The sequence below is a fragment of the Hipposideros armiger genome, unplaced genomic scaffold, assembly GCF_001890085.2.
Source record: "Hipposideros armiger isolate ML-2016 unplaced genomic scaffold, ASM189008v1 scaffold_100, whole genome shotgun sequence".
NCBI classification, from domain to species: domain Eukaryota; kingdom Metazoa; phylum Chordata; class Mammalia; order Chiroptera; family Hipposideridae; genus Hipposideros; species Hipposideros armiger.
In genome coordinates, this window is record NW_017731450.1 from 3,186,521 (window position 1) to 3,213,805 (window position 27,285).

At 51.6% G+C, this 27,285-nt stretch overlaps 1 protein-coding gene across 19 annotated transcripts in view; it reads left to right on the plus strand.

Moving 5' to 3' along the window:
* The window catches only part of MYT1L (myelin transcription factor 1 like), a 738,481-nt gene that overhangs the window by 649,487 nt on the left and 61,709 nt on the right, over positions 1-27,285 (plus strand). For 14 of the 19 annotated variants that reach the window (XM_019646295.1, XM_019646294.1, XM_019646293.1 and 11 more), the window contains 6 exons: positions 3,202-4,179; positions 8,476-8,610; positions 13,097-13,187; positions 14,666-14,773; positions 18,098-18,309; positions 25,541-25,791. In XM_019646295.1, the coding sequence (XP_019501840.1) occupies positions 3,202-4,179; positions 8,476-8,610; positions 13,097-13,187; positions 14,666-14,773; positions 18,098-18,309; positions 25,541-25,791 (1,775 nt within the window). The remainder of the gene's footprint in view (positions 1-3,201; positions 4,180-8,475; positions 8,611-13,096; positions 13,188-14,665; positions 14,774-18,097; positions 18,310-25,540; positions 25,792-27,285) is intronic. The other 5 variants (XM_019646301.1, XM_019646307.1, XM_019646310.1 and 2 more) reach the window with 3 other exon arrangements.

Here is a 27,285-nt window from a genome sequence, read left to right on the forward strand (position 1 = left end):
GTTCCCACGGCCCACCCCACGTGGGGGCCACTGGCCTCACAAGACGTGACGAGGAGGAGAAGTCGCCTGACAACACGAGCAGAGACCAGCTCTGTACACTCGCTCTGAGTGGGGTGGATTCGGGGGGCCTGCCCCCCCCGGCCCCCTCGCGGCACGTATTTAGAGCCTGCTGTTGACAGACTGACTGTCCCCGTCCATTAGTCCACGTAATTAACTCTTGCCTTGACTTCACATGTGTTTTGGAATAGTTAAATACCAGTAACCTGAGAAATTGTGTTAACCTGCCTGGATTTTCAGCCACTCGTGCCATTCTTCCAGCCACCCCCACACTCGCCGCTGCCGGCGGCCCAGCCTCGGAGGACACTTCAGTTGGTGACGCAGAAGAAGAGTCAGCCTCGTGGCGGTCTGTGCGGCCAGGGGCCAGCACCTTCTGCTTGCCTGTCCCTGCTTTGTCTGCCAACAGGCTGCTTGCCCCGGCACCTCCATGGCGAGGTGCCAGCACGTGTGCGGGGCGCTGCCTCCTTGTGGGGGCTTTCACGGCACATCCCCAGGGTCCCTGTAAGAGCTCTCTGTGAGGGGCCAGGCCTAGGGCACCGTATCACACAACATGACCAATGAACGAGTGACCCTGACCAGGTCACATAACTTCCCCTTCCTTTTTCATTCTGTCCTGACCCCACATGCAACCTGCAAGATGCCCCACTGGCCCCACTGTCAGAGCCCAAAGCTGGAAGGGGCGCTAGAGGCAGCGTGTGTCCCCCAGGGCTCTGATGGCAAGGACAGCTCTTCTTGGCTTGTTCACAGCGCCTGTCTGTGTGGCTGTGAGGCCGTGTAAAGTAGCGGGTCCGTGTTTGTTTCCGTCTCCCTGGGGGGAGGGGGGTAACTTGTGAGTGGAGGGGGAGACGAATGGGTATCTGATTATCAGCAAGGTGAGACGTGTCTTTAGCTGTGTCGTAACAGGGCATGTAGGGCTGTCGAGAGGCTCAGAAATGACAGCAGCAGCCTTGCCTGTTTGGGACAAAGGAGCCGGAGATACCCTGAGATGTGGAATGTGGGAAGGAACTAAAACCACGTTCATCCTAAGGCCGGTAGGAAGCTCGTGAAGTGTGGGTTGCTGTCATGCCCAAGTGCGGCCCTTGTGTGGTTTCAGGAAGAGCGAGGACGTAGAATGGTGTTCTCTTTTCCTCTTCGCTATTTCCACTGATTTCCTCCATTCCAAGTTCTCCAGGATGGCTTCACAAGAGAGCAGTAAGAGAAAATCATGAAACTGTAAATCTTCCCTGACTATGGTTTCTTCTCTGACTCAACTTCCAAAATGCTTCGGGATGTCGTGTGTGTTCTCGTTTTCACACCGTCGCTGTGCATTCATCTCATGGCCGGTTCCCCGTAGGTATAAAATCGCCACTCGCTCTGCGGAGGTAACGTAGCCCTGTTATCCTGAGGCTGCTTCCGAGATCACAGTCCATGAACATAAAAATCAAAGTGCATAAAATTGAGAGGAGAATATAACTTGCATATTTTCAAAAATTGACTCAAACAGGGCTGCCTCCACTTCTTAGGAGCCTGAGCCCTGGGCCAGCCGTGGGGCGTACCCGTTAGGTGCACATGTCCACAGCACCCCCATTGCATTCACTGCTTGGGTCTCCTTCTTCTTGCTACTCTTTGGGATGACACATATCCTCATACTAAGGAAAACATTCATACAATTTATTCAGAAGAGACACCATTTTTGTTTCAATTAGTGGTCTCTGCGACTAATGCATGCAAATTTGATTTGGTGGTGGTTAGAGCATTGTTAGATTTTTAAATGTATTAGTTCAGTATGTAGGATGTTTTCTGTTATTGATGTGTTGAAGCATCAATCTGTTCCACCAACAAAAGCCCTTTCTGAGGGGATAGCACGAAATCCATCAAGAAAGCCCTGGGGGCCCTGACCCAGCCCTCGTCAACAGGCAGTGTCTACTAGTCAACATACCTCATTTCTTCAGCTCATTAGTAAACTTTCAGAATCCTTCTTCCTCTGGTTTTTAATCATAGAAACAAAGAACAGATGTGACAGCGGCATGCAGTTAATCAAATCTAGTCTAAGGGGTTGGAGGATACAAACGAGAATGTGTTTATTATTATCAGTTTTTCCATGTACTTGGGAGTGGTTATATTGCACGGTGAAGAGAGATATGTGTCCCAAATAGTCCTACAGTGTTAAGCAGGATACATTTCAGACGAAACACTGGGCTTTGGGTGATTTTTAACATGGTCTTTTTTAAACCAATTCCTTAAATACTTTCCTGAGATTGGGTGTGACGGTTATTCACACATTATTTTTCCGGCTCACCAGAATTGTCCTGAGGCCGTGAGGTGGATGGACGTGACAACGCTCTGTGTCCAGTTCCGTGCTGTACTGCACGTGGCCCGGTCGCACCCTCTCCTCTGAACCCTGGCTTTTGTAGGCTTTTGGTCACGTGAACTTTGCCCTCCCACCCCCTCAAACCTGCTGATGTGCTTACATAGGCATCGCAGTCAGTCAGACTCGGTCCCTAAACTCTTACCGTGGCATCCTGCTGCTTCACGTGCTTCCCCATAAATCATCTCCTAGGCACCAAAGTCAAAACTACTCTTCATTCACCCCAAGCACGTGCTTCTGATACTGAGCGCACAATGTCGGTGGTGTCTGTGTGGCCCCTCGAGGACCTGAGGTCCTTTCCTGCGTGGCCTGAGCACCATTGTGAAAACAGTCAGAAAACAATTGCTGCGAGCATCTGTGTAAGAGTTGAAACAAGTGCAGTTCATGAACTCTTACAAAGTCTGGTAATATGATGGTGTAGCTGTTTTGCATCTGGTTGGGCTGTAAATATTAAAGCCAATAAAGAAAATAAGTCATTCTCGAAATTTAGAAATAAAGAAAAATTAATATTTTTAAGTTATGTTTGCCATATATGCTGGTTTACTTTAAGAGTCATTAAGGAAATTAAAAATGTATAGCAAGTATTTTAAATGGCCGCCTGGAGGTGTTTTTAGCACAATCTGTTTTCTTTACGTCAACACTGTGAACGAGCTGCAAAGGGATGACGTGTCTGTTGTCCGATGGCCAGGGTTTGACTTGCAGTTGACTTGCTGTCCATGCTGTTGCCACTAAACTTCACGTTCTAGCCATTTTTTTCTTTCTTTCCTTTTTTGTCCTTTTTTTTATTTTCTTTGCAGAAGACCATCAAATGAATTGTCACAATAGTCGAATAATGCAAGATGCAGAAAAAGATGATAATAATAATGATGAGTATGATAATTATGATGAGCTGGTGGCCAAGTCCTTGCTGAATCTTGGCAAGATCGCCGAGGACGCGGCGTACCGGGCCCGGACCGAGTCGGAGATGAACAGCAACACCTCCAACAGTCTGGAAGATGACAGCGACAAGAACGAGAACCTGGGTCGGAAGGGCGAGCTGAGCCTAGACTTAGACAGCGATGTCGTTAGAGAAACGGTGGACTCTCTCAAATTACTAGCACAAGGACATGGTGTGGTGCTGGCAGAAAACATGAATGACAGAAGTTACGGCGACACCATGTCACAACAGGATAACAGGAACATGAACTACGTCATGCTGGGGAAGCCCGTGAACAACGGACTCGTGGACAAGATGGTGGAGGAGAGCGACGAGGAGGTGTGCCTGAGCAGCCTGGAGTGCCTGCGGAACCAGTGCTTCGACCTGGCCCGGAAGCTGAGTGAGACCAACCCACAGGACAGGGGCCAGCAGCCGAGCGTGAGTCTCCGGCAGCACGTTCGGCAGGAGGACGACTTCTCAGGAAGAACACCAGACAGGAGCTACTCCGACATGATGAACCTGATGAGGCTCGAGGAGCAGCTGAGTCCCAGATCTAGAACTTTCTCCAGCTGTGCCAAGGAGGATGGCTATCATGAACGAGATGACGACACCACCTCCGTGACCTCGGACAGGTCTGAGGAAGTGTTCGACATGACCAAGGGAAACCTGACCCTCCTGGAGAAGGCCATTGCTTTGGAGACTGAAAGGGCGAAGGCCATGAGGGACAAAATGGCGATGGAGGCTGGCCGGCGGGACAACATGAGGTCGTATGAGGAGCAGTCTCCACGACAGCTTCCCGGGGAGGACAGGAAGCCCAAACCCAGTGACAGCCATGTCAAAAAGCCATACTATGGTAAAGGTAATATTTCTACCTAACGTAAGTTGCTGATGAAAACATGAGCTAGAGTGAAATGTGTCTGTGGTTGTAGTAGGCACACACGAAATCACACCCCTCAGGCACAGTTCTTAGGGTTGATTCCAGAATGACATTTCGGGATTATGTTTCTGAAGAGCAAATACAGTTTGACTGAGAAGTACACACAGCTCCGTGTCTCCTTGCCAGAGCAGATGAATCATGTGCTGTTTCGGGGGGACGCATATCTTGGAAAGAAGAGTTAGGGCACAGACACGGCATGTGATAGAAAACGTTAGGGTGAGCCTGTGTTCTTAGAGGTGAACCACAGTCTATGCGGAGTGGCAAGGGTTTGTGTAACCGCCAACCAGGGATGAGACACATTTTATAAATCAGATGAGTAGGTGGCATCGTGATTTATAAAATTCTCATCAGATGACAGTTATTGATAAAACCTCCCCCATAGAAAGCATCCCTGATAGAAACTGAACAGTAATAGAACGACTGATGACATAAGACAAAGGCAGTGTCTGCACATTAATCATCGTGAGAAAGTAAGAAATAATGGGGGCCATTTGCTGTGCAAGGCGTGACGTGTCCTCCACTGAGATCAATAGTAGCAATTTTTTTACCGTAGTCGTTCCCCGTCACCGATTCCGTCCCATTGTGGAAACAGTGTCGGTGCTTACTTTAGGATAGGATACTGAAAACCACCCAGTACAATAGTTTTAATGAGGTTTTCCATTCGTAGAGTGTGTGGGCACACATTAGCATGCAGCTCCATATGTAAGCACGTACCTGTATGGTCGCTGTACTAACACATACATATGTGTTTCCAGCCTGAACAACTAGACTTCATGTTTGCAGGAGCAGCCGTGTCCACTTGCAGTACGAGGCAGCTTCTGTTTGACCCTCACGTAGAACCTGGGCACTGTGGATATTTCAGTTACGAGACAATTTTAGAGCTAAGTAAGAAGCAATTTCAAGGATAAAATTGGTGATTCCTTAAATCCTTCCACACGAGTGCCAAAAAAGGTCCTGTTGTATTTGATTCTGTTCCTTACAAATACTGAGTTTCCTCCCTGTGAATCTGATAATGAGGTTCTGGAACTTGGTTTGAAATCAGTTTCTATGTGAACTTCAGCTGATCAGAAGAACTACATTTCTTTTGTGACATAGGTGTGTATTCTCCTCTCAATGTGTGCACGTGACCCCATGGCAAGCTGGGCTTCATTAGAACCAAACCCCCCTTGGACACAAACCTTAGCCAGAGCCCACTGGCTCGCACTGATGCCATTTCGGTACCGCAGGTGACAGCAGGCCCTGGTGATGTGCAGCGCGTGAGGCAGGCCGCTGCCCAAAGGCAGCGGGGTCCAGCTCAGGGGAGCGAGGCTGCTTTGGGTGCCGTACAGACCACGAGACGTAGCATATGTTTTAACTAGAGGACATTGAGCCTCTCAGAAAATTTCAGCGGGATACTTGAGAATCCTATCTGAACGTTTTTAGAAAGCAGTAGTGTCCTTTCTCGTGGGTTTGCTCAGCTGGACACATGCGTTAGGCTTCTGCTTTCGAGCTCTGTATTGTGGCGTCATGGTGGAGTTTGGCGCTGAGAAATGCAGCCGTGTCCCAGGAAATGTGTGGGCACATTTGGCTCTGCTTGTTTTGTTTCTTTGGTTCCTTTAATCCCAAAGCTTTCTGTAGATTTTGGCTCATTTTGTTATTGTTGTTTTGCTTTGTTTTATTTTGTTGGGGGTTTTTTTTTTGCAAGAAATGGAATTAAAATTGCTTGTTTCCCATAAATAAACGGGGAAGGGGTGGGAACGGACAGTAAAAAGTGAGATATGCTTTTTCCCTGAAATGGGGGATCGATTGGGGACTTGGACTTTCCAAATGAGCTGAAAAGCATTGATTTCTGCCTCTCCCCAGTTTTTCCAGATCTTCTTTTGATCACAGCTCATTTCCGCCTTATCAGTGTGTTCCACACTGTCCCCAAGTTTCCTTTGAAGATGTCTGTAGTTATTTTCAGAACCAAATAAATTTAGCCAAGCAAGGACACCCAGGTGGGGCAAACAGATTAATGCCTTTCTTATTACAAAGTATGTGATCTCTTACCAGCGTGGCCAGTGGACAGTCCCTATGACATAGCCTCTCACAGTCTCTGGTTTCAGCTTCTCTGTTATTTTATTGAAGATGAAGAGAACACTTGTGCCAATTCTCATTTATACAGTCTTCTCAAAATTATTTCAGTTATAAATGGGGAGCCATTCCAAAATCTTGAGCTGAAATGAAAGAGGTTCAACATGAAAGTCCTCTGTCTTCTCCTTTAGCACCTGCTCGACAGGCAGTGAGGGGGCGTGCTAAATGGAGCAGTACATAATTTTTGTTCTGGACGTTGTTCGCAAAGTTTTTGGTTGAACTGTTGGTCTGTTTGCTTGCTTGGTTGTTTTGTGTTTGCTCCAACGTTTGCTTTCAAGATGAATTGGGATTGCCAGAATAAGCAAGCGAGGGGAGGTGGAGGCTAACGGCCCCAGCTCGCCAGGACTCACGCATGGAGAGGAGATTATACCCTTGTTCTTCCAGAGCCTGAGACAGTCCAGCCTCACTGTCTCTCACAAACCTGCACTCAGCTCTAGGACACTTGCGATATCTGTGAATGATACGATCCGTTAGGAAATTGTAAGTGTCCTGATGAAAAAAAGTCAGTTAATGATTAATAGCTTACAATTTACATTTCTAGCCTTTAAAAGTCATTTCTGTCTAGTTTATAGTTCTAAATTATATCTCTAGTGTATGATCTTAAGTAATCACTGTTTTCCTTTGAAACGGTTACTGTGCACGTACTAGTTTCTACTCACATGAATTAAATTGTGCTGATGCAATTGTGAAATTACTTGCAAGGCAGTGAAATGCTAGGCTTTTGTTTTGCACGTGTAAGGGACGCCCCAGTGGGATGTCTGGCAACTGAGGTCACAACAACCCACTTTCACATTTGTGTCAGGGACTGTTGTCTACAAGCGGTGGCAGGAAGTGGCTGTTTCCCCAACATCAGCGCTGGTTTAACATTGCAGGACCTGAAAGAGACGCATCACGTCATAGAATAAATGCTAGCTGAGAAAGAAAAGGGGGCTCTCTCTACGGAAACACAAAAGTGTTTAGATTTCCTGTGAGTCCTTTGTCTATTTCTGTTCACATGGACGACAAGGAAAAGTCTGTAAGAGTGCAGAAGATTTTAAACCAAGGTTTTCTCTTGATATGAAATGAATTCTTAACCATAAGTAAAGCATATGTTTTCTAACAATCATGATTAACTTGATGAATAGGTATTAATACAGAGATAGTCAGCCCCTAAAGAATCTTACCCATAGCATTCCCGGGACCAAGATAGAGCCGTCACTCTCTGCTGACCATCTGCACAACTGCGTTTCAAAGCAGACTCAGATATAGTGTCCACACGCCGATGGGACAGCTTGGTCTGAGCTTTGCTTCAGCACCTTCTCCGGAGTTACATCCTGCACGTTCTGACCCGTGGTCAAGCCTGGCTGTAGATGTAGTTTTCAGCAGTGTCACGGCCTGTCTGGCCTTCCGCACCGGTGCTGCGGAACCCTTGGGACTTTGCACGTGCGCACAGCTCACGGCAGTCCGCCAGTGGTCCCCAGTGCAGGCCAGGAAACCCCAGCGGCCAGCTTCTGCCACAGCTCTGGTCACACGCACCCCCGCTGGGCGGGCTTTCCTCACTCTGGTCATCTGCTGGCAATGCCTTCTGAGAGTTCAGCTTATTTTGAGAAAATCCCTGAATTGACATGCTACCAAACAGTGTCGCGAGAAAATGCTTTTCGACCAGTAAATTTGCACCTACGGTGTCTACGATCAGAGCACTCAGTAAGCAGGGATTCTGCTAAAGAGTGTTTTAGCAGCATGATAATCCCGGTTGGATTTCACAGCAGCTGCTGAGTGACCACCGCGTGGTCTTGTTTTCTGAGAAGGTCACTGTCTCATCACATTGACGGTGATTTCTTTGAACTCATCATGTAACACATGGGAAAACAATTACGAAGGTTCAGGTAGGGCTAGTCTTTTTTTTTCTTTGCATAGAAAGTAAAATATTTTATAATTCATGATTACACTGTTTAAGGTAAAAAAAACCCAAACCAAAGACCTGCGCAAAAGCCTGATGTCACAGCCTGTCTCCGTGACACCCGCTTTGTTTATTTCTTTATCAAGGTCTCTCCAGCTTGTGAAATAATCACATTTGTCTTCATTGGGTAAAGAATTTATTCTTTTGACACCTGTTGTCGCTTTTAGATCCCTCGAGAGCAGAAAAGAAAGAGAGCAAGTGTCCGACCCCAGGGTGCGATGGAACTGGCCACGTAACTGGGCTGTACCCACATCACCGCAGCCTGTCCGGATGCCCGCACAAAGATAGGGTCCCTCCAGAAAGTAAGTGTGTTCCACCGGTCCCCGCACACACACTGCCGTCCCTGCCACCCCTCACCTCTGTCGCGCCCTGTGTCCTAGGACAGCTCACGTGGTGCTGGAGGCCCGTGGAGGCTGGCAGGCTGTAGACCACCCCCAGAGTGCAGTGTTTTCTTGGTGTCATTGTGGTTAGACCGGGCCCAGGGCACAGCTCACCACCGGGTGACCTTCTGCGGCCTGCCCCCGAGTCCTTATCTCATCCCTGACTTGCCCTTGTCTCCTGCCTCGTGTGGACTGCGCGTGGGCAGCCTATAGCATCCCTTCCCCGCCGAACTGCTGTGAGTCCCTGGGAACAGCCCTTGGGAGTTCTCTGCACATACGTGAAACCATACGTACATTCATATTTAACCGCATTTTACTTGAAAAGTCTGTTACATATGACAGTTGTCCCAACATTTCTACACAATAAAATCTTAAATATGGAGGTTTGAGGTGGGTGGGGTTTGATCCTACACATTTGTTTTAATCAGGTTCTGAGATTATGCAATGAATCTATGAAAACAACTCAATTTATTTTGGAACTGCAATATGCACACCTTTTTTGTTTATCTTTCTCTCAGCTCAAAAAGTATACCAGCTGTTTAAATACAATTAGAATTGACTGCTCAGGAAAAAGGCACATTTTTAGAAATGACGATATAAGTTTAAAAACCTGCTCTTGACTCTAAGGTACGTTAGGAATTTCCTCATTATCTGAGACACAGTTTCTCATGGGGAAAATGTGATACACTTAGCTTGAGATACGACGAGATGACCAGTTGATTGCACAAAGGGGCTTTTGAGGGTTGTCCCATTAAAATGGCCAACTTTGGGACTGTTGAGAGGCAAGTCTGTTGGGACCAAGCAAAGTTCACACCAGGAGCTAAGGTGCAGAGAAGAAGCTTAGCGGGATGTTAGCAGGTGAACGATTTTTAGAAGCTACGTGGGTCCATGTTTTCAGATGGCCCCTGAAAACAGGAAACCCACCTTCCTTGTGAGCCACCTGGAGGAGTTATGGCCACAAAGGCCTCTGGCCCGTGCGTCAGGTGAGCAGGGCAGCAGCATGGTCTGACTCCAGCCGCTTCTGTTTTCCGAGCATACATGCGCGCCGGCCACGCAGCTCGCACTCGGCAAACGCTCATGTACCCCCAGGCAGCCTGCAGGGTAGTGCTGGCCGGCCTGTCAGCTGAGGGGTGAGGCACAGGCTTCGTCACCCTTGTCCTTCCAGGGACCAGCACGGCGCCCAGCACATGGGAGACGCTCAGTATCTCCAGACCCATGTGAGCAGATGCGAACGTGCCCAGGCAGCTAGCCAAGCGAAGACCTGAGGCCACATCTGGCTCAGTCCCGAGCCCGTCTGTGTCTGCTGAGACCTGGGCCCGACAATCCAGTCTCGTCTTACGGCGCAGTGTCACACTGGCATGTGACGTACTTGCTGTACTGTTTCCCTCTACAGAATGAGGTGTTAGGACCCCACACTAACATCTTTAGAAGAAAGAGCCTCTTTTTGCAATTTCTCTTTAAGGCATGCACATGCATCTTCAAAACAGAATATCAGTTCCTTTTCATGGCTGACAAATCCTCCTGGCTCCATGTTTTCACTGGAAAAGCATAAATGTAGTAGAAACAGGGACCCTTCTGACAGGTCTCGTATTGAACGCGCTCACACGGACGACAAGCCCCATCACACCTGCTTTCACCTTCACCCGCACGAAATGGGACTCAGGTCTGACACTGGTCCCATAGTAGCCACCCTCCAGAGCACTGAGAGAAAAGCGCTTCTAAAGCTTTGCTTGTGTGTAATGCCTTACGATATCATAGAAATGTAGAACAGCTACACTTCAGGGGAATTCCGTGAAGTAGTCTGCACCCCAGGTGGCAACACGCTGTCAGAAACGGAGGATGAGGGCCGGCCCAGTGGCTCAGTTGGCTAAGAGCTCGCTCAAGAGTGTGAGCTCTGAGCAACAGCGGTTCGAGTCCCGGCCCAAGCTGAGCAGCCGCTGAACTGCCAACAGGTGGCAGGATGGCTCAGCTAAAAAACAAGCAAACAAACAAAAACGGAGGATGCAGTGCTGAGTGGCACCCACTTGGTCCTCCAAGAACGCCCACCTGGCAGAGAGGGGCTTGCGCACGAGACAGACGTGACCACTGTGTGACAGAGGCTCACCAGTGTGCTGTGGCACGCACCTGGGACACCACCTGATGGCTCCCCCAGGGACCTGCAGGCTGCACGGAGGTCACGCTTTAGCCGGGTCTGTGTGAGAGAGCCACTGTGATGGTCCGTGCAGGCGACCAGGGCATGAAGGAGACAGTGCAGCAGGGGAGGTGGCTGGGCCAAGTTCAAGACACATTCCCCAGACAGGCTGGCAGGACTGTGCAGGCAAGGGCTTTCCCTCAGGAAATGGTGTGATTGTGACACCAATAATAGGTGTAGGGAATTGAGACGTAGGGCCACATCTGATGGGACATCGTGACTTGCTTTTCCCACTGAAATCGCAAGTTGTATGAGATGCCCAGCAGACTATTGGGAGGAGGCCGGGAGAGGTCAGGTGCAAAGGCAGCTCCCTGGGTCTGTCCCAGAAACCGAGAGTGAAGTTGCCTAGAGAGGCGGCATAAAGTGAGAAGGAAAAGGAGACAAAAATGGAAAGTTTGGGCGTGAAGGAAAGGCAGGTGATGCAGAGGCAGAGAGGCAGGCAGAGGGAGGTCAGAAGGAGACGGGGAGCCAGGGGAACAGTGCTTCTGCAAGGGGCCCACGTGTGAGGGAGCTGCCTCAAGTCCAGAGACGCCCAAGACCATCTAGGACAATGATGTGCAGGAGAAAGGCCAGAGGGTATCGGGCTTACTGAACAAAAGCCTGCAATTGACAACTAGGAGAAAAAAGTGAGAACCGAGGTGAGGACCAGGAGCACGTGGCCACGGGACTTTGGGACCATGTGCGGGGCTGTGTGGACAGGCAGAGGGGCCACGGAGGGCAAGTGGATCCCGTCTCGGGGAGGAGTCCCAGCTGACAACGGCTAGGAGTCCATGTGTCCGCGGAGCAGCAGACAGAGGTCCAGTCACTCTGACCTCTATTCCACGGACAAGCATGAAAGGGGTCGGCTTTATATTTGATAAGTTCCTCACAAAAGGAAAGATGTATGTTAATTTGAGACAGAAGTCATGTTGTGGGAAGGGTTTACGTGATGTTCTAACAAGATGGTAGGAATGAGTGACGTAGGTAAATCAAGACCCCAAAGAAAAGGAAGGGGGACAGGTGAGGGTGCAGATGAAGAGTATCCTTGGGGAGGGGGCGCCCTGCCTCCCCGAGATGGGAGCAGAGACAAGGAGCTGTGCCGGGATCCCCCAGAAAGAAGAAATCCTGGAAGCCCGCTCCACGGGTCCCAACGTAAAGTGAGCCAAGAGCTGGCTCTCATGTTTGACCCCTGTTGATTGGGTGATGAGAACTGTAACGATGAAACCAGAACGGACTCTGATTTTGGGGAACTGAGCAGGAGTGAGAGAGGAGATGCAGACTCGGGTGATGACCACACGTGGGGGACAGCATGCACGTCTCAGGGGACAGACTAGAAAGCCCAAGTGTGCAGCTCATGTGGGCAGACCGTTTCAGGAGGCCGTCCTGGTTCACTGCATGCACCTCACTTGCAGGGAGAGCCACCAGGTTCCTCCCATGGTGTTCTACCAGAGCTTGTCACAGTGGTGCTGGGGCCCGTGCTATGGCCAGTCCTGCTGACTGTCCACCTCACTTGTCCTGCTGACTGTCCACCCCACTTGTCCTGCTGACTGTCCACCCCACTTGTCACGCCCACTAGCCCCCCCCGCCGCGACCCAGAGAAGAGGCCCCAGAAACACCCAGCCCAGGGCCACTGCGGGTCAATCTGAACGTTGTCCCGACAGCAGGCTGGTGGCTCCTGGCACTGTGGTGACCACGGGTGTGTCCCCCACATGTGATTTCACAGTTCACCTGCAGAGCACTTACCATCCTAGCTCACTGCATTTGAAGAATAATGAAGGACGTAATCCTGGGTGGAAAGTCATTATTCCACTCATTTCATGTAGCAGTAAGCTTTGGGGTGCGCTATTCAGCCATGGCCACCACGCCCCTTAGTGCAGCGTGTTCCTGAAGTTAGGCATGCGTCAGAATCTTCCAGTCTGCATGCTTTACACGGCGACACCGGCGCGTAAGAATGAGAGGTGCCTCGGAGGCCCTTGGTCCCCAGCCTCGTCGGGAACAATCCGGTCCTCGCCCCCATCCCCAGCCCCGCCCCTACGTGCACCCCACTTTGCATGCCAATAGAGTAAGGTTGACACATCTCTTTTTCTTCTCACGCATGTTCCCTCACCGTGCGCACCATGAATGTCTATAGGACTGTTGTGAACTAGCCCAGCCTCTGTAAAATGACTGCATATTCTCACACCTGGGCCATTTCCGTGTTCTGACGCTGCACTGTTTTCTCTGCCTCTCCTTGTCAAGTTCTTGCCATGCATGAAAATGTTCTCAAGTGCCCTACTCCGGGCTGCACAGGGCGAGGGCATGTGAACAGCAACCGGAACTCGCACAGAAGGTAAGCACCACGCCCGGCGTCCTGCCCGCCAGGGACGCCCCTACAAAGGGCGCCTCCTTCCTGCCCGCGCTCAGAGGCCCCAGCGCATGTGCTCAGATGGAGCGTGTGGTCGCATAGTGTGCAGGACACTCAGGTGCTTACGTCCCTTCACACGTGGGATGTTTTTAGTTGTCTCACCCACCATGTCCTGATGGGGTAACAGTCTCCTGGAAGGTGCCATCCTTGGTATAACGCCGAAGATGGAACTGTGACCATTTGCAGCAACATGAAAGATCGCAGTGGAGGCTCTGTTACCCTCCAGGGTCACGAGGCGGAGCAGGGGGCCTCCACACATGGGGGGCGGGGCAACTTAGAACGCAGGAAGCCTGCGAGGTGTGTGACTTAACCGGGCTGCACCCCCAAAACCGTGGTGAGACCCCAGTCCTCAGTGTGGGTGTCACATGTACGAGCAGATGTCCAGAAGTGCATCAGGAGAGCAGGTGGCTGAAAGAGTGCAGGGGACAGACCTCTCCCAGGCCCTGCAGCCCTCTCGTCACAGTCACACTTTTGTTTGGGACAAGTTTCGACTGTCTTTTCTTCTCTTATTCTGACCTTTCCTCATAATATAATAGTCAGTTCCGTCAGGTGCTTTTTCTCAGGAGCCGAAAGTGGTTGATACAATTTGTCTTAACAGCCTGTTGTCCCAGTTCCACAATGTCTGCTTGTCTGACTGGCAAATCTGGTTCCTTGTGTTAAATTCATACTGAAACAAATCATGGCCCTGAGCCTTGGGTTTCTCTGCAGAAGGGGCAGCTGAGCATGACCCGGTGCAGCCCCTTAGTCAAACCTTCACACAACCCGGGTCTTTGAGTGCCCTGTACACAGACTGAGGATCGTGTGAACCTGCCCTGTGCAGACAGCTGTGTCACACAACAGCAGACACTGTGACTCCCTGCGGAATTAGCTCAGACCCAGTTTCTCGTCCATAAACATTCAGCTCTGAAAACCATTCTGCAGCAGACCGTGAGGCTGTCCTGCTGTCTTCCCCTTCCCCTTCTCTTCCTGGGGAGCACGAGTCACGCGCTGTGATCAGCAGCACTCGCAAGACCAGCTCAGAGCTATGTGTTCTGGTGCCGACCAGAGCTGCCCTTCTTGGGCATTTTAGAAACAGCCTCCCAAGTGGGGAACATCCCACAGTGGAGCTGAGATTTTCACTAGCTCAGGTTCTCTTGACTGTCACAGAGCTTGGCTAGCTATCACTGGAAAGGGTAGACTGTACTGTATCCCTGGCATAGCCACGGGCATGGCTGCTGGAGACCAAGAGGAAACTGCCAGCTGCAGACATGGCTTCTCCTTCTCCGTTCCTTGTCAGGAAATCCCGGGACCCATTTGGGGAATGACCCCACCCCCTGCTTCGGGGTCTGCCCATGCTGACTGAGGGAGGGGAGGTGGTGACGAGGCCGCGTGAGGATACAGTTAGGCCTTCTCTGTCGCCGCAGCCTGTCCGGATGCCCTATTGCCGCCGCGGAGAAGCTGGCGAAGGCCCAAGAGAAGCACCAGAGCTGTGACGCGTCCAAATCGAGCCAGGCCTCCGACCGCGTGCTCAGGTACCCAGTCCCATCCACCACCAGCCCCACACGCCCAGGGGACTCTGCATGAGGCGGACAGTCACGCTTAGTGACAAGGATGGCTCTGGTGGCGGGTGCAGTTACCAATCGCTGTGCTGGGAGCAGACCCAGTGGGGCCCTGTGAGGACAGGAGGTGACGTCATGTCCCTGGTCTCCTGGACTGATTGTAAGTGGTTAGTGAGAGAAGCAGACGAAATTGTTTCTGCTTTTCCCCTGGTCCTGCTATTCCGTGATTCTCTGAATGCTACAGGGAAGCTTTGCAGATTAATGAGATGCCCAAGTCAGTTTATCTGAAGTTGGAGGAGAGGCCTTGACAGCGACCTGCAGGGTGGTGTCAGTGCTTGAAAGTCTCAGAGAAATGGCAGCACCACCTGGCGGAGCGCGAACCTGGCTGTGGGAAAGGCTGGGCTGCCTCTACCCTCAGGCACCCCGCGGGTGGGCGGTCGGCACCGTCATCCCCACTTGACAAGTGAAACCCGAGTGCAGAGAGGTTAGATGATTTCCCGGCAATCTGAAAGTCAGCCACTGAATGTTAAGCTGGGAAAGACCCCAGGGATCGGCTGGTCCCACCCACTGGGTTTTAAGTTTAAAAAAGGGTGACGACTGGGAGAGGGGACCGAGGCGGAAAGCCACTCTCACAGCCCCATGTCAGCTTCTGTTTCTGCATGTTCCCTTTGAGCCCTTGTCATGTGGGAAGTGTGTGCATCATTGTGTATTCCGCCCTGTTCATTCATACCAGCCGGGAGCATGCGTCCATGTCTGCAAAGAATCGTAACTGGGATCATGATGGCTCCGCCACCACTGCTGGAACAGGGTTCCAACTGCAGGCCCATCAGGGTGATTCCAACGTTGACTGTTAAGGAGAGAGAAATGAGGACACACACACACACACACACACACACACACAAGCTTGATTCTGTTCAGTTGCTTCTTTGGGGCACATCACTTGGAAACAGTCACCAGGCAAACAACATGTCACCTTTGGGTTTCGTTGTGTATTATTTCAGTTTCCTGACAGGATTTTACCACAGTCCTTAGGCTCCTCTTTATCACTAGATAGAAAAGTTAAAATCTTCACAGACAATGAGAAATATTTAAATAGACGAAAGTAAGAAAATGAAAACCATCTATGACCCTATTATTCAGAGATAACCCCTCAGTCAAGCTTGGTGCGTCTTCTGGATTGTTCTGCAGTGCGTGTTACAAATCTAACATCCCAGGCTGCCTGTAACTCGCTCTCGCCCCTGCAGGCTCCGCCCCCAGCCCACTGTTGGTTATTGGCAGCATGAGAACCCCACAAAAAGCCCTCCGGCCAAGTATGCTTGGGAAGGGACAGCTGTTAACCAGGGGCATTTTGAAGAAAGGTGGAGATCAAGGCAAGGACTTCTGTCCATTTCCTTTGCCTACTGTGGCCAGACCCAGAGAACTGGAAAGGACCCATGCCCACCCCCTCCTGACACGCACCCTGTGATTGTCCCTTCCGGTCAGTACCAAGACTGCACCCCAGCGGGACGCTTGTTGGCGGCTTGAGACTCGTTGACCTCACGATTGCAAACCTCACCTTGTTCGGACACAAGCCAGATCACTAGCATTTACGTTGCTTCTGTGGTTTCAGAGCTTCGGTCCCTTTCTTTGGGTGGAAGCAATGGAAAACCACATCAAATGACAACAAAACAAGACTGTGGGCCAATTGGTGTGCCCGTATAAACCGCTTCCTCCGTGCCCCTGGTGGCGGCGGGGAGGCAGGTGCTGACACAGGAAGGACCCACTGCAGCCATGGGGGCAGCTGGAGCGGGGCTGGCCGCACACTGGCCTGGCCTTCTGCTCCCGTGCTCACCACACACGCTGCCATCCAGCTATGAGTGAGGGTGGAGGGCCACCCTGTGTCCCCCGGCATCTCACGGGGTAAGGACAGGCACAGGAAGCCAGGAAAGAAAGGAGAATTTAAACCTGCAATAATTTAAGTAAACTTTGCAACAGAGATTTAGGACTTAAATTAGTGCATTCAATCCTGTCCACATTTTTCGTCTCCTCTGCAGCACCCTGGCTGGGTCTCCAGCCCACCCCCATCTGTCACCAAGCATTGCCGCCTCCTGACTTCGCCCCTGTTCCATCCTCCCTGCATCTGGGAGTGCGCCTTCCCAGGCCCCGCCCCTGCCGCCTGGCCCCTAGACAATGAGCACACTCCCAGTCTGACCCCTGGAGACACTTCTCACCATTTGTTTGTTTCCCTGGCACTTGGCCTTAAGTTACCATTCTGCAAAGCCAAGTTCAAGCACTACCTTCTCCATTAAAATGGAACTAAGTCTCACAGCTGGAAGTGACCGTTTCCCCAGAATTTCCACAGCTCTTGAGCTCTTAAAATAGTATCACAGGTCACGCAATCTTTAAGGTGAGACCGAGGGTTTTATTCATTTATGTAGCCCCCTGCCCCTGTGTCACCGGGTAAATGCCCCAAATAGTAGACACTCCACTAATCACTGCCGTGTTTTAATTTGGCAAGTAAGCAGGCTGAGTCAGTGAAATGGAGTGAATGTGCTGGGGATTTGGTAAAGAGGTCACATGACAGCACGGTGAGTGAAGGGCACAACTTCTCTGTTATTTCCAGAGTTTAAAATGCCACCTATGACATGGGTAAATGGCTGGACACACACACACACACACACACACACACACACACACCACACACACCACACACATACCACACACACACCAAGGCAGAATCTTAATGAATGATAATTAAGGGCTCCTCCATTTAAATAATTTATTCCCAAACCTAGGAAAATGGATGACTGCTAGGTAAAAACACTGAAAGTGCACACTAATGTTTGTCAGATACATCACTGCATGTTCCATTTTGTTTTCCTGATGGATAATTCCGTGTCTGGTCTCTTAGTCTGCGTCCCTGTGAGGCTCTCTTTCATTTCCTCTTATTTTGTAAGGAAAAATGTTTCGTTAGTTCCCTTCATTTGTGTGCAATTCTTACTCTTTGCAAAAAAAAAAAAAAACTGCATGGACGTGAGTCTTTCTCAGCCTTGTATCTCCTCTCTTCCTTAGGACCCTGGAAAGAAAAATGGGGTTACATATTTTATTTTTGTTCCTCCTATTGCCAGAATTGACAGTGGCAGCTAGCCTATTTGGTGCTGTGTAATTACAGCACCACTGATCTTTTTTCGGGAAAACAGAATTTTTATTTTCATGCAAGGTTCCGGGTCCTTAATGCAGCTAAGAAACCAGACGCACCCCTAGCCTCCCCCCCAGCCGTCAGGAAGCAGCTGTCCGTTGTCTCTTGTTTGCCTGCAGGCCGATGTGCTTTGTAAAGCAGCTTGAGATCCCGCACTATGGCTACAGAAACAACGTCCCCACGACCACACCGCGCTCCAACCTGGCCAAAGAGCTGGAGAAATACTCCAAGACCTCGTTCGAATACAACAGTTACGACAGCCACACTTACGGCAAGCGGGCCATAGCTCCCAAGGTGCAAACCAGGGACATATCCCCCAAAGGATATGATGGTAGGAGGTGCACACTCTTATACCTGAGAGTCGCGCTTGCCGTTAATGATATTGTTGTTGTGTATATCCATTCCCTACGAGCTGCTCGAGCATGTGGTCCCTGGCCGGGTACAGAGAACAGCACGCCACAGCGCGGGCTGCTCTGCCTGAAGCTGCAGGTCCATGGGGTGGGGGCGGGGCCTGCGGGGAGGGCGGGGCCTGCGGGGCGGGGCCTGCGGGGACAGGGCGGGGCCTGCAGGGGTTCGTGGAGGCCCTGCCTCGCTGTGCCCAAAGCGACTCGATCTGGCCGCCTGCAGATTGGACAGCTGAGCCGTGGCTCAGCCGCTTCACTGCCGCTGAGCCCGTGTCCTTATCTTTACAAACGCCCTGTAATAGGTGGCTGGTAGCAGCGCCCCGGGTCCTTGGCTGTTTTGAGAAGGCCTGCCTTCTCGCAGCGCTCTCAGCCCTGCACGCGCACTCCATTGTCTGGGGGCGCCCTCAGATCCCAGTGCCCGGGCTGCCCCCCCCCTCCAGTCACCAACCAAACCAGGCCCTGGGGCTTCCTGGGCGCGGGCGCTGTCACGGTTACCGCGACTCTCCTGCACAGTGAGGGGCGTACAACTTCCGCGGTGTCCCCCGGCCTCCTTCCAGCGGCCAGACTCCGGTCTGTTCTCTGACGGGGGAGGGGTGGGGGGGTGGAGTCTGGGAGTGCCAGCTGTTGTGACATGACTTTGTCACTGGCTGCACTCATAGCCACCATGGCATCCATCAAAAACGGCCAATGAACCAAATAAAAACTGTGTGCTTCCGGAGGGGGTAGTTCATTTTCACTCAGGGCATTGCAAGTCCCTACGCACTGTGTCATCTGGGGCCAACTTGCTAAGTTGAAAAGCATAAGGAAGGTGCCTTTCTGTGACCTTACGTATTTACCGAACCTTGTTTCTGCTTTAAATTCTGGAGTATAGGGACTTAGTTCGCAGATTTTTGCTGATTGGAATGTAGGTTGCATCACTTTGAATGATTTAAGTCTTATCTTGGTGTTCTCTAGCAGACACAAGGACATAGGTTTCAAGGTCTTCGTGTTCCTCTCTGAAAAGGATCTTTAACTGAAGTCACAGCACACAAAAAAGTCATTTAAATTGAGTGCTTGGGGAGCTCTGAAATCTTTTTATAATTCGATATGAGTAGCTACACACCTTTCTAAGTTATGTTAGTCATTATTTGCTTTTATAATAATTAACTTGTATAGTGAATAAAATTTAATATTTCTTTGATGTATGAAGTATTGGTTATCCTTGCATGTATCAATTCTTAATATAGAGGAACAAAGATATAAGTGGAAAAAAGGAAGTGGCAAGGGTATAACAGAAAATTTTTTGTTTATTTTGTAATAATTTGTCAGTTTCAGGTTGTGTTATAATTTCATTCATTTGATTGCAAATGGAGGATCAGAAGAAACTGAATCCACATAACGAAGGATTCTGTGATGTGATTTCCAGTTTATTGACATTTTACCGTGACCCGACGATGGGTACTTTCATGAATTGTTCATTTTCACACGCCGATTTGTTGCTGCTGTTCTGTGTGGCCCGATTTCCTTAACCTCATTGTCATGGCTGGAGTGCGGGTGAAGCCGTGACCAGTAGAGCATGTCTTGGTGGCTGCAAGGCCCTTTAGCAGATCAGAAGTCAGACCTGCTTGGGTCTATTTCAGCTCTCGCATTAGCAGCTGTATGATACTAAGCAAACTGATCTTCCTGTGTGTGAGTTCCCTCAAGAGTAGGGTGGCAGTAACAGTTTGTACCCTGGTGACCTCATAGGGCTGTTGGGAAGGTCGGCTGATGACTCTAAAGAGGTGTGAACAAACATGTATTAATTATTGGCATTCATTCTTACCTGCCCAGAAAAAAACACCTGTTGTCAGAAGCCCAGGCAGAGCCAGACTGTTCAGCTCACCCACAAGAAAAGAAGATGCAGAACCAACTTCAGTGTCAGGTCTTCGGGAAACTAAGGAGAAAGGAAAGACAGACACCTTTCACCACAGTTTAGAGAGAACACAATCGACGAGCCGTTTCCCTTCCACTAAATTCATCTGATAGATTTTAACACATCAAGCAAAGTGTCCACTAAGAATGAGACGGGCTGGGTCAGGTTTTCTGGAGTGCGACCTGAGAAAAGCCATTCCTGTTCCCGGGCATCGGACACTGGACCTCACAGGGTGACTGCCTTCTGCAGTCACCCTCCAAGAGTGTCCTCCCCGAGGCTTGCTTCAGGGGCACAAGGAATTCAGTCATTGCTCCTAAAAAAAAGATGGTGAAATGGGCCTATTATGGAGGAAAGCGTAATGCTTGGGAGCACGGAGCACTCCCCGGAGATACAGATGGGCTAGAAAAAGAGGATGTTCTCCCACGTCTGGGTGTCACCGCTTAGACCCCACCAGCTATGACCAAAACACTCAGCAAACTTTGATTCAACCACCTGCATTCTTCCAGACACACACTAATTGCTGTCTGTCTATCCATTTGTCTATCTTCCTGTCTGTCTGTCTAGCCATCCATCCATCTGTCCAGCCATCTATCTACCTATTTATTCCTCTTGATAATAACATGCAAGAAAGAGAATATGAATAAACAGAAGACGGTGGGAGATATGCTCACACAGTGAGGCAAGCAGTCCACTCCGCCTGGAGGAATTAGCATGCGCTTTACCCAAGTGGCAAATGTTAGACTTGACCATGAAGTTTGAGTACAAATTATAAGAAGGCAGGAAACCCATGGGCCAGTGGGGATTGCCAGGGGGCTGGCGAGGGCACACCTGCAACACGTGCAAGGGATGGGGCAAGGACATGTGTGGACGTGTGAGGACATGGCTTTGCGTCATCTGCCATGTTGAGGAGTTTGGGGAGCCCTCCTGTAGGACTTGGAGATCTATGTGCAGGAAAAGATGATGAAGGGAAAGGTGAGGAAAAGGGTTCCCAAAGGTGCGTCTTGGTCCTGCCACCACCACGAGTGCCAGGCTGGCCTCCCTCTCCCAAACCTCCAACCTCTGCCTGTTTTTTATGGTAAGCTAAGAATTGCTCTTACGTTTTTAAATACCTAGAAGAAAACAAAAAAAGAAGAATAGTTTGCGACATGTAAAAATTACGTGAAATTCACACTTCAGTGTTCACAAGTACAGTTCATCCCACGGCCACCCTCATTGCTATGGAGGTGGCCACTGTCACACACGGCAGAGCTGCACAGTCACGGCAGAGACCGTGTGGCCCGAAAACCTAAATGACTCTCAGGTCCTTTACAGAAAGAGCTGCCAACCCCTGGACTGAGACACCTCCGCTTGTGGCCCTGGGCAGTTTGTCCCCACCCTGGGGGTTTAACACCATAGCGCCCAGCCAGTACAGCAGGCTCCCTCTCAGGGCCATCCCTTTTGCTTCTTCCCAGCTTCTCAGGTCTCCTGACCTTAAAACTTTTTGATCGTCTTTGAACGTCCTTTCGCTTGGCCCTCAAACTCAGTGCCACTCTGCGTGCCCAGCCTCCCTGTCCTCTGTCCTCACCCTCGCCCAGGCCCCCTCGTGAGGCAGCGTCTCGTGGAACTGCCCCACGCAGCCTAGCCCCCCGGGCTTCCTCATCAGTCCTCTGGCTGGGCCGCCCCACCCTCCACAGCCCTGCCCCCAGCCTACCTCTCCTCGGAAGACGCCCTCGCCTTCACCTGGCCATGAGCCCTCCGGCCACGCTGTCCCTGACAAACCCCAGCCTACGCGCAACGGCCCTCTTCGTAACTCGCCTGCACTGTTGCTTATGTGGAGCATGATGTGCACACTAATGCCCCTTGTCTAACTCCCTGGACTGTAAGCTCCTGGTGGGTAAGAGGCCTCGCCCTGCGTACTGTGCCTGCCTGGCACACACAGCCGTGCAGGGGACACTAAGGGACCGGCTGAGAGGGAGTCCAGAACCCCAGCTTGCATCTGACACGTCTGGCCGTGTGAGTAAACGCTGCGCCCTGCCCATGCTGCCTGGCAGGACAGCCTTCCCCGGGAGCTCGCTTCCCATTTAGGACTCTGCGTCCATACTTGCGTCTGCTCGTGGTAAAGCACAGACGAGGCCTGCGGAAAGGCTGACGGCCAAGCGACGAATCTTGGCAGGCAGAGGCCGAGTCCAGTTAGGCGGGCAGGCTGCCGGGTCCCACCCAGGGGGACAAATTTAGGAGGCATATTTTGGGCCAAATCCTTTTTCCCTGGTTTTCATGGGAATTCAAAATGTACAGCCACATTCATCTGTGCCCTACAGGAGGAGAATCCATAAAGACACGGACCTTTCTGGGATGATGAGACAGACAGACTTAGTAAGACTCGCAAGCAGGTTAATGGAGAGGTCCTGGCTGGGAGGTGTTTGTTTGTCCTTGTATTACGCACCATATTTACAAACCTCGTGTGGTTTCTCTTTGTTCTGCATGAGAGGGCACGTTCCTGAAGGGCTGTTTCTCGGTGTGGCGTGTGACACACGCGGCGGGGGCCTGCAGAGAACCAGCAGTTTGGTCTTGTGTTTCCCAGTGATGTGCTGGCACCTAGGAGGACATTAACAGAGTCTTGTCTGCTGATTGATTGCAAAATGATTTGATTGGAGAAAGCGTGTTTTGTCTTGGTTCAAAGGCTCCCTCAGTGGCAGGCGGGGACGAGGGCCCCCACCCCCCAGAAGGGGACATCCGCCGTCCCCGCGCGCGCCTCTGTGGTGCCCCCATGTCAGCACAGTGATCCCGGGCCCCGGGTGTGGTCACAGGTCACTGCTGACACAGGGTTCTGTATAATAAATGTTTTGGAAGTAGGCGATAATTATTAGGGCTGAAGACCTTCATCACCTGAAAAAGTTGAAGTATAGAGACTCTTACTTTTTTTTGGAAAGTAACAAAAAGTGATTGATGACAGTTAGTGCAAGGACAGATGTGAAATGAATATTGTCCTAGCTGCTTGTCCTGGCTCGTGTGAGCTGAGGGCCCATCCACTATTGGTCCACAGTTACTCAGCTGCTCACACCCTGTACCAGCTCCTCGGCTGGGCATAGTGCAGACAAGTGGAACTTTCTGATTTAGACATTTCCTAAAGCAGATACATTTTACCAAAGTTTGCTGCAATTTGTTGCGTAGGCACCATGCTGTCCTGCTTACTTTCTTTTAGAAATGGAAATTCACCCATTTCAGAACAAAACTGTTATTTTTCTTACTTATGTGGACCATGTTTTTTTCCTGAACCAGTGGCTAGCACTCACTAGGAAAAACAAAAACAAACCAAAAAAAACACCCTCATAAGTATTATTTCATTTCTCCCAGAATTTTTATATTTTTGCTTTTCTGACAAGTGGCGAGTGTCTGGGGCTGTGAATTGGCATTGCTGTCTTGGTGTGGTTTCTAGAACCCACAGGGCAGGTCCAGTGGGGTGGGCTCTGGAGGGGGGCTTGGTGAGCTCCCTCTGCCCGGGCCAGCTCTGTGCTCAGACCCAAGCCCCCTGCCCTGTGCTAGTGGGATGGGGGCGCATTCATGGAGGCAGAGGAAGAGGGCTGCGTGGCAGACACACCTACCGTGTGGTGACTGTCCTCGGGCCGCTCACTCAGGTGCGCACAACAGAAGGAGCTTACTTACCTACAAGCTCCTGCTCGTGCTCGGGGGGACCTTGTGTGTGGGGAACTGGCTCTGCAGGGTACCTGCTTGTTTGGTGGCTTGGTGGCTTTTGTCGGGGGCTGTGATGAGGCAGGGAGGCCGACCGCATGGCCCCACAGCCATGCAGTGATGAGGTTGTCTGCTGGTCAGGGAAGCTCGGGCTTCGGGCGTGGTCGGAAGTTACCAATGACAAGAGCTTCGTCCCTTTTCCATCTGTACCTGTGGAGGTGCTTTGGGTAACCCCATGGCATTGCTCCTGATGACCAGCTGTTGGCTGGTGAGCTTTATTTCTTTCAGTTCTGTTTGCTTCTTCCCATTGTGGGGAGCACTGTGAGTCCTAAGTAGGGCTGCTCAGGTGACAAACCCGCTAATGACAAAGTTGGGGACAACCGCCAGAGCAGGGGCTGGCTTTCAGCAAGGGACAGCGTGCTTCCCGTCACAACGATCTAAATGGAGGTTCAGCCTCTAGGACCAGGCGGCCGTTGCACAACTGGAAGCTCGTGCACGCACCCCCCCCCCACATCCCCACGGCAGCTCATGCTCACACAGGGAAGCCCGTGGGCCTGCTTTGGAAAGAAGGTGCGAGAGACGCGTGTGCTTTGTAACGGGGGGCTCGCTGATGGCGGGTTTAGGACCCTGCAAGGGAGGTGTTTTGTGGGGGTCTTCCAGCACCCTCCACGTTCACCTCTGAGTAGCCCTCACTCCCAGAATTCAGTGATAAATCTGACCCCTGCGACTCTAGTGACCCTGGCAGTGATGACAGCCCGTCCTCGTAAATCACCATCAGCATTTCCCATCCATGTGCTAAAGGAGACTTGTAAACAGCTCTGAGAAGCGGCACTCGCTCCTGAGGCCTGTTTGGCTGTCAGTGGGCTGGCTGTTCAGAAGGGATCCTGTGAGTGGAGTGCGGTGAAAGGGCAGGACAGGCGTGGCACACACGACCGCGTCTGTGCATCACTGAACGGCCACTGGTGTGTGTATGTCTGCCGGGGTGTATCCAAGCCACAGGCGTGTGCGAGTCTCCCCTCAGCCGGCACCCTTTCAGGTGGCTCTTTGTTAGAATTACAGGATAAGACTTTTAAGTAGAGGGGTGTTTCAGTCACACTGTCTGTCTGGTCTGCACACCTGGCCAAATGCCACTTCCCAAGGCGCAGGTCCTCGCAGGCCTCCAGGTGGCCCAGGGCCTGTGCAGCTGGTCACCGGCACTAGGACAGCCAGCGCCAGTTGGCCACTGAGGCCCCTCCTGGCTGGAAGGAGAGGCCAGTCTCTCGTGGGCGGAGCAGTCTGTGGGTCCCTTGTCACCCAGTGAGCACACCAGCAGTCCTAATGAGGACTGCCGCCGCCCCTGAGCCTTAAGCAGCCGTGTGTGGCCTGCACTGGCAGGGCAGGGGCGCCCACTCAGGACAGACGTGCCGTTGGTTGTGACAGGACCGAGGAAGCGGCCAGACGGCTCCCTCCCGCGGGTCAGCGGTCGGCGCGGCGCCCCCCCGCACCGACTGGGGACGCCCGGGGCCGGCGGGAGGTGCGGGCGGCGGGCTCGGGCCTGCGCTTGTGTGCGTGCCGCCCCGGCGGGGACCCGAGTCACCCCCGCGCCCGTGTCTCCCCAGCGAAGCGGTACTGCAAGAACGCCAGCCCCAGCAGCAGCACCACCAGCAGCTACGCGCCCAGCAGCAGCAGCAGCCTCGGCTGCGGGGGCGGCAGCAGCGCCAGCAGCACCTGCAGCAAAAGCAGCTTCGACTACACGCACGACATGGAGGCCGCGCACATGGCGGCCACGGCCATCCTCAACCTGTCCACGCGCTGCCGCGAGATGCCGCAGAACCTGTCCACCAAGCCGCAGGACCTGTGCCCCGCGCGGGTACGCCCCCCGCGGGCCGGGGAGGCGGGCGGGCGGGCGGCCGGGGGCCTGGGGCTCCGCGCGGAGGAGCCTGCTGCACGTGGTCCAAAGAGGACGGCTTCCCGGGTCGGGAAGCTGCCAGGGCTTTGCGATTAACGTGCCGTCAGGACCTTCCTGTTTACGGCGCGGTCACTTCTGTAAGCAGAGGGACACCACGTGATCCCCAGCTGAAACCTGAAGAAGCAACACGCTTTGAACTTGACCACGAGGGGGGTTGTCAGAAAAACGTAGGACTGTCCCCTCCCTGTGCCCCCAGCAGGTCCCCCAGGACTAGGGAACAGACACCGCAAGGACATGCAGTCATGCAGGGACAGCCAGCTTTCGTTTGCTCGGGAACATCACAGACGCCACATTTGTGGCGGTTTTATACTTTTGATGTTCCTGTGCCGACACAGGACAGCGGGTCGGGCTGCAGCAGAGAGCTGCCTGGCGAGGCCGCTAGGCGGCCAGGGACTCAGGTGGCGCGCTCAGAAGACAGATGGGGTCGGCACCCACTCTGCAGAGCACATAGGGTCCGGCTCCACTACCCGCAGCCGCTCGGGCAGCTCCGAGCCCCGCAGCCCAGATAGCGTTACATTAAATCAGTGTAATTTGTAGGAAGAGAGGAAGGTCTGAGGTTTCATGTTACACAATGCGTTTTCCTGTTAATGTTTTTATTCCTGGATTTGGGGGAAGCGTCAGATGCATGCAATTTCCATGGTGATCAGGGCTGCTGAATGCTAGGCTAGCAAGGAAGCGATTCTGTAGCGAGAAAAAAAAAGACCATAATTCCTTCCAGTTTCCTTCACCTTATTAAAGTTAAGACGGAGAGCATTGAATCCAGTATTATGAAGACTAAATTAGTATGACAGCTTGGAATCAGGAGTACACTGTGGCAAAAAGAGTTCGGGCAGAGTAGTGCTCCGTAACTTATCAAGGTACAGCCCCTAGGATGGCGTTTTAGCCAAGCGTCTTCCCTCCACCGGTACATCGGAGGAAAGAGCTGCCAGACATCTGCGTGGGCAGCAGCTTTCACGCCAGCTCTGAAATCACATTTCTGCTCACGAGAGTGTGTGCGGGATTGTCGGGGCATTTTGAGTTTTCTTTTTTTCTCCTTCATGCGTCCCTCCTCTCCCTCCTGAGAGGTGAGCTCTGAAGAATTCTTGATCTGTTTCAAAGCATCTTTTTTTAAAAAAAAAAAAAGGAACTCACCCTGGACCTCCCTCTTTGTTTTGTTTTTTTGTTTTGTTTTGTTTTGTTTTGTTCTGTTTTAGCCAGCTGATTAAATTGCAGGTTTGCCGAGGCTGAGTAGGTCAGACCCTACTCGCTGCAACAGAGGTGTTTGGAGCAGTGATCGCACATCTGCCACTCTTAAAGTGGAACATCCTCTCCATCACAGGATTTTGGAGTAGAAAGTACATTCTAGTTCCTTCTCCCTTCCCTTTCCATCCCTCTAATTCTTTTATTTTCCTCCTT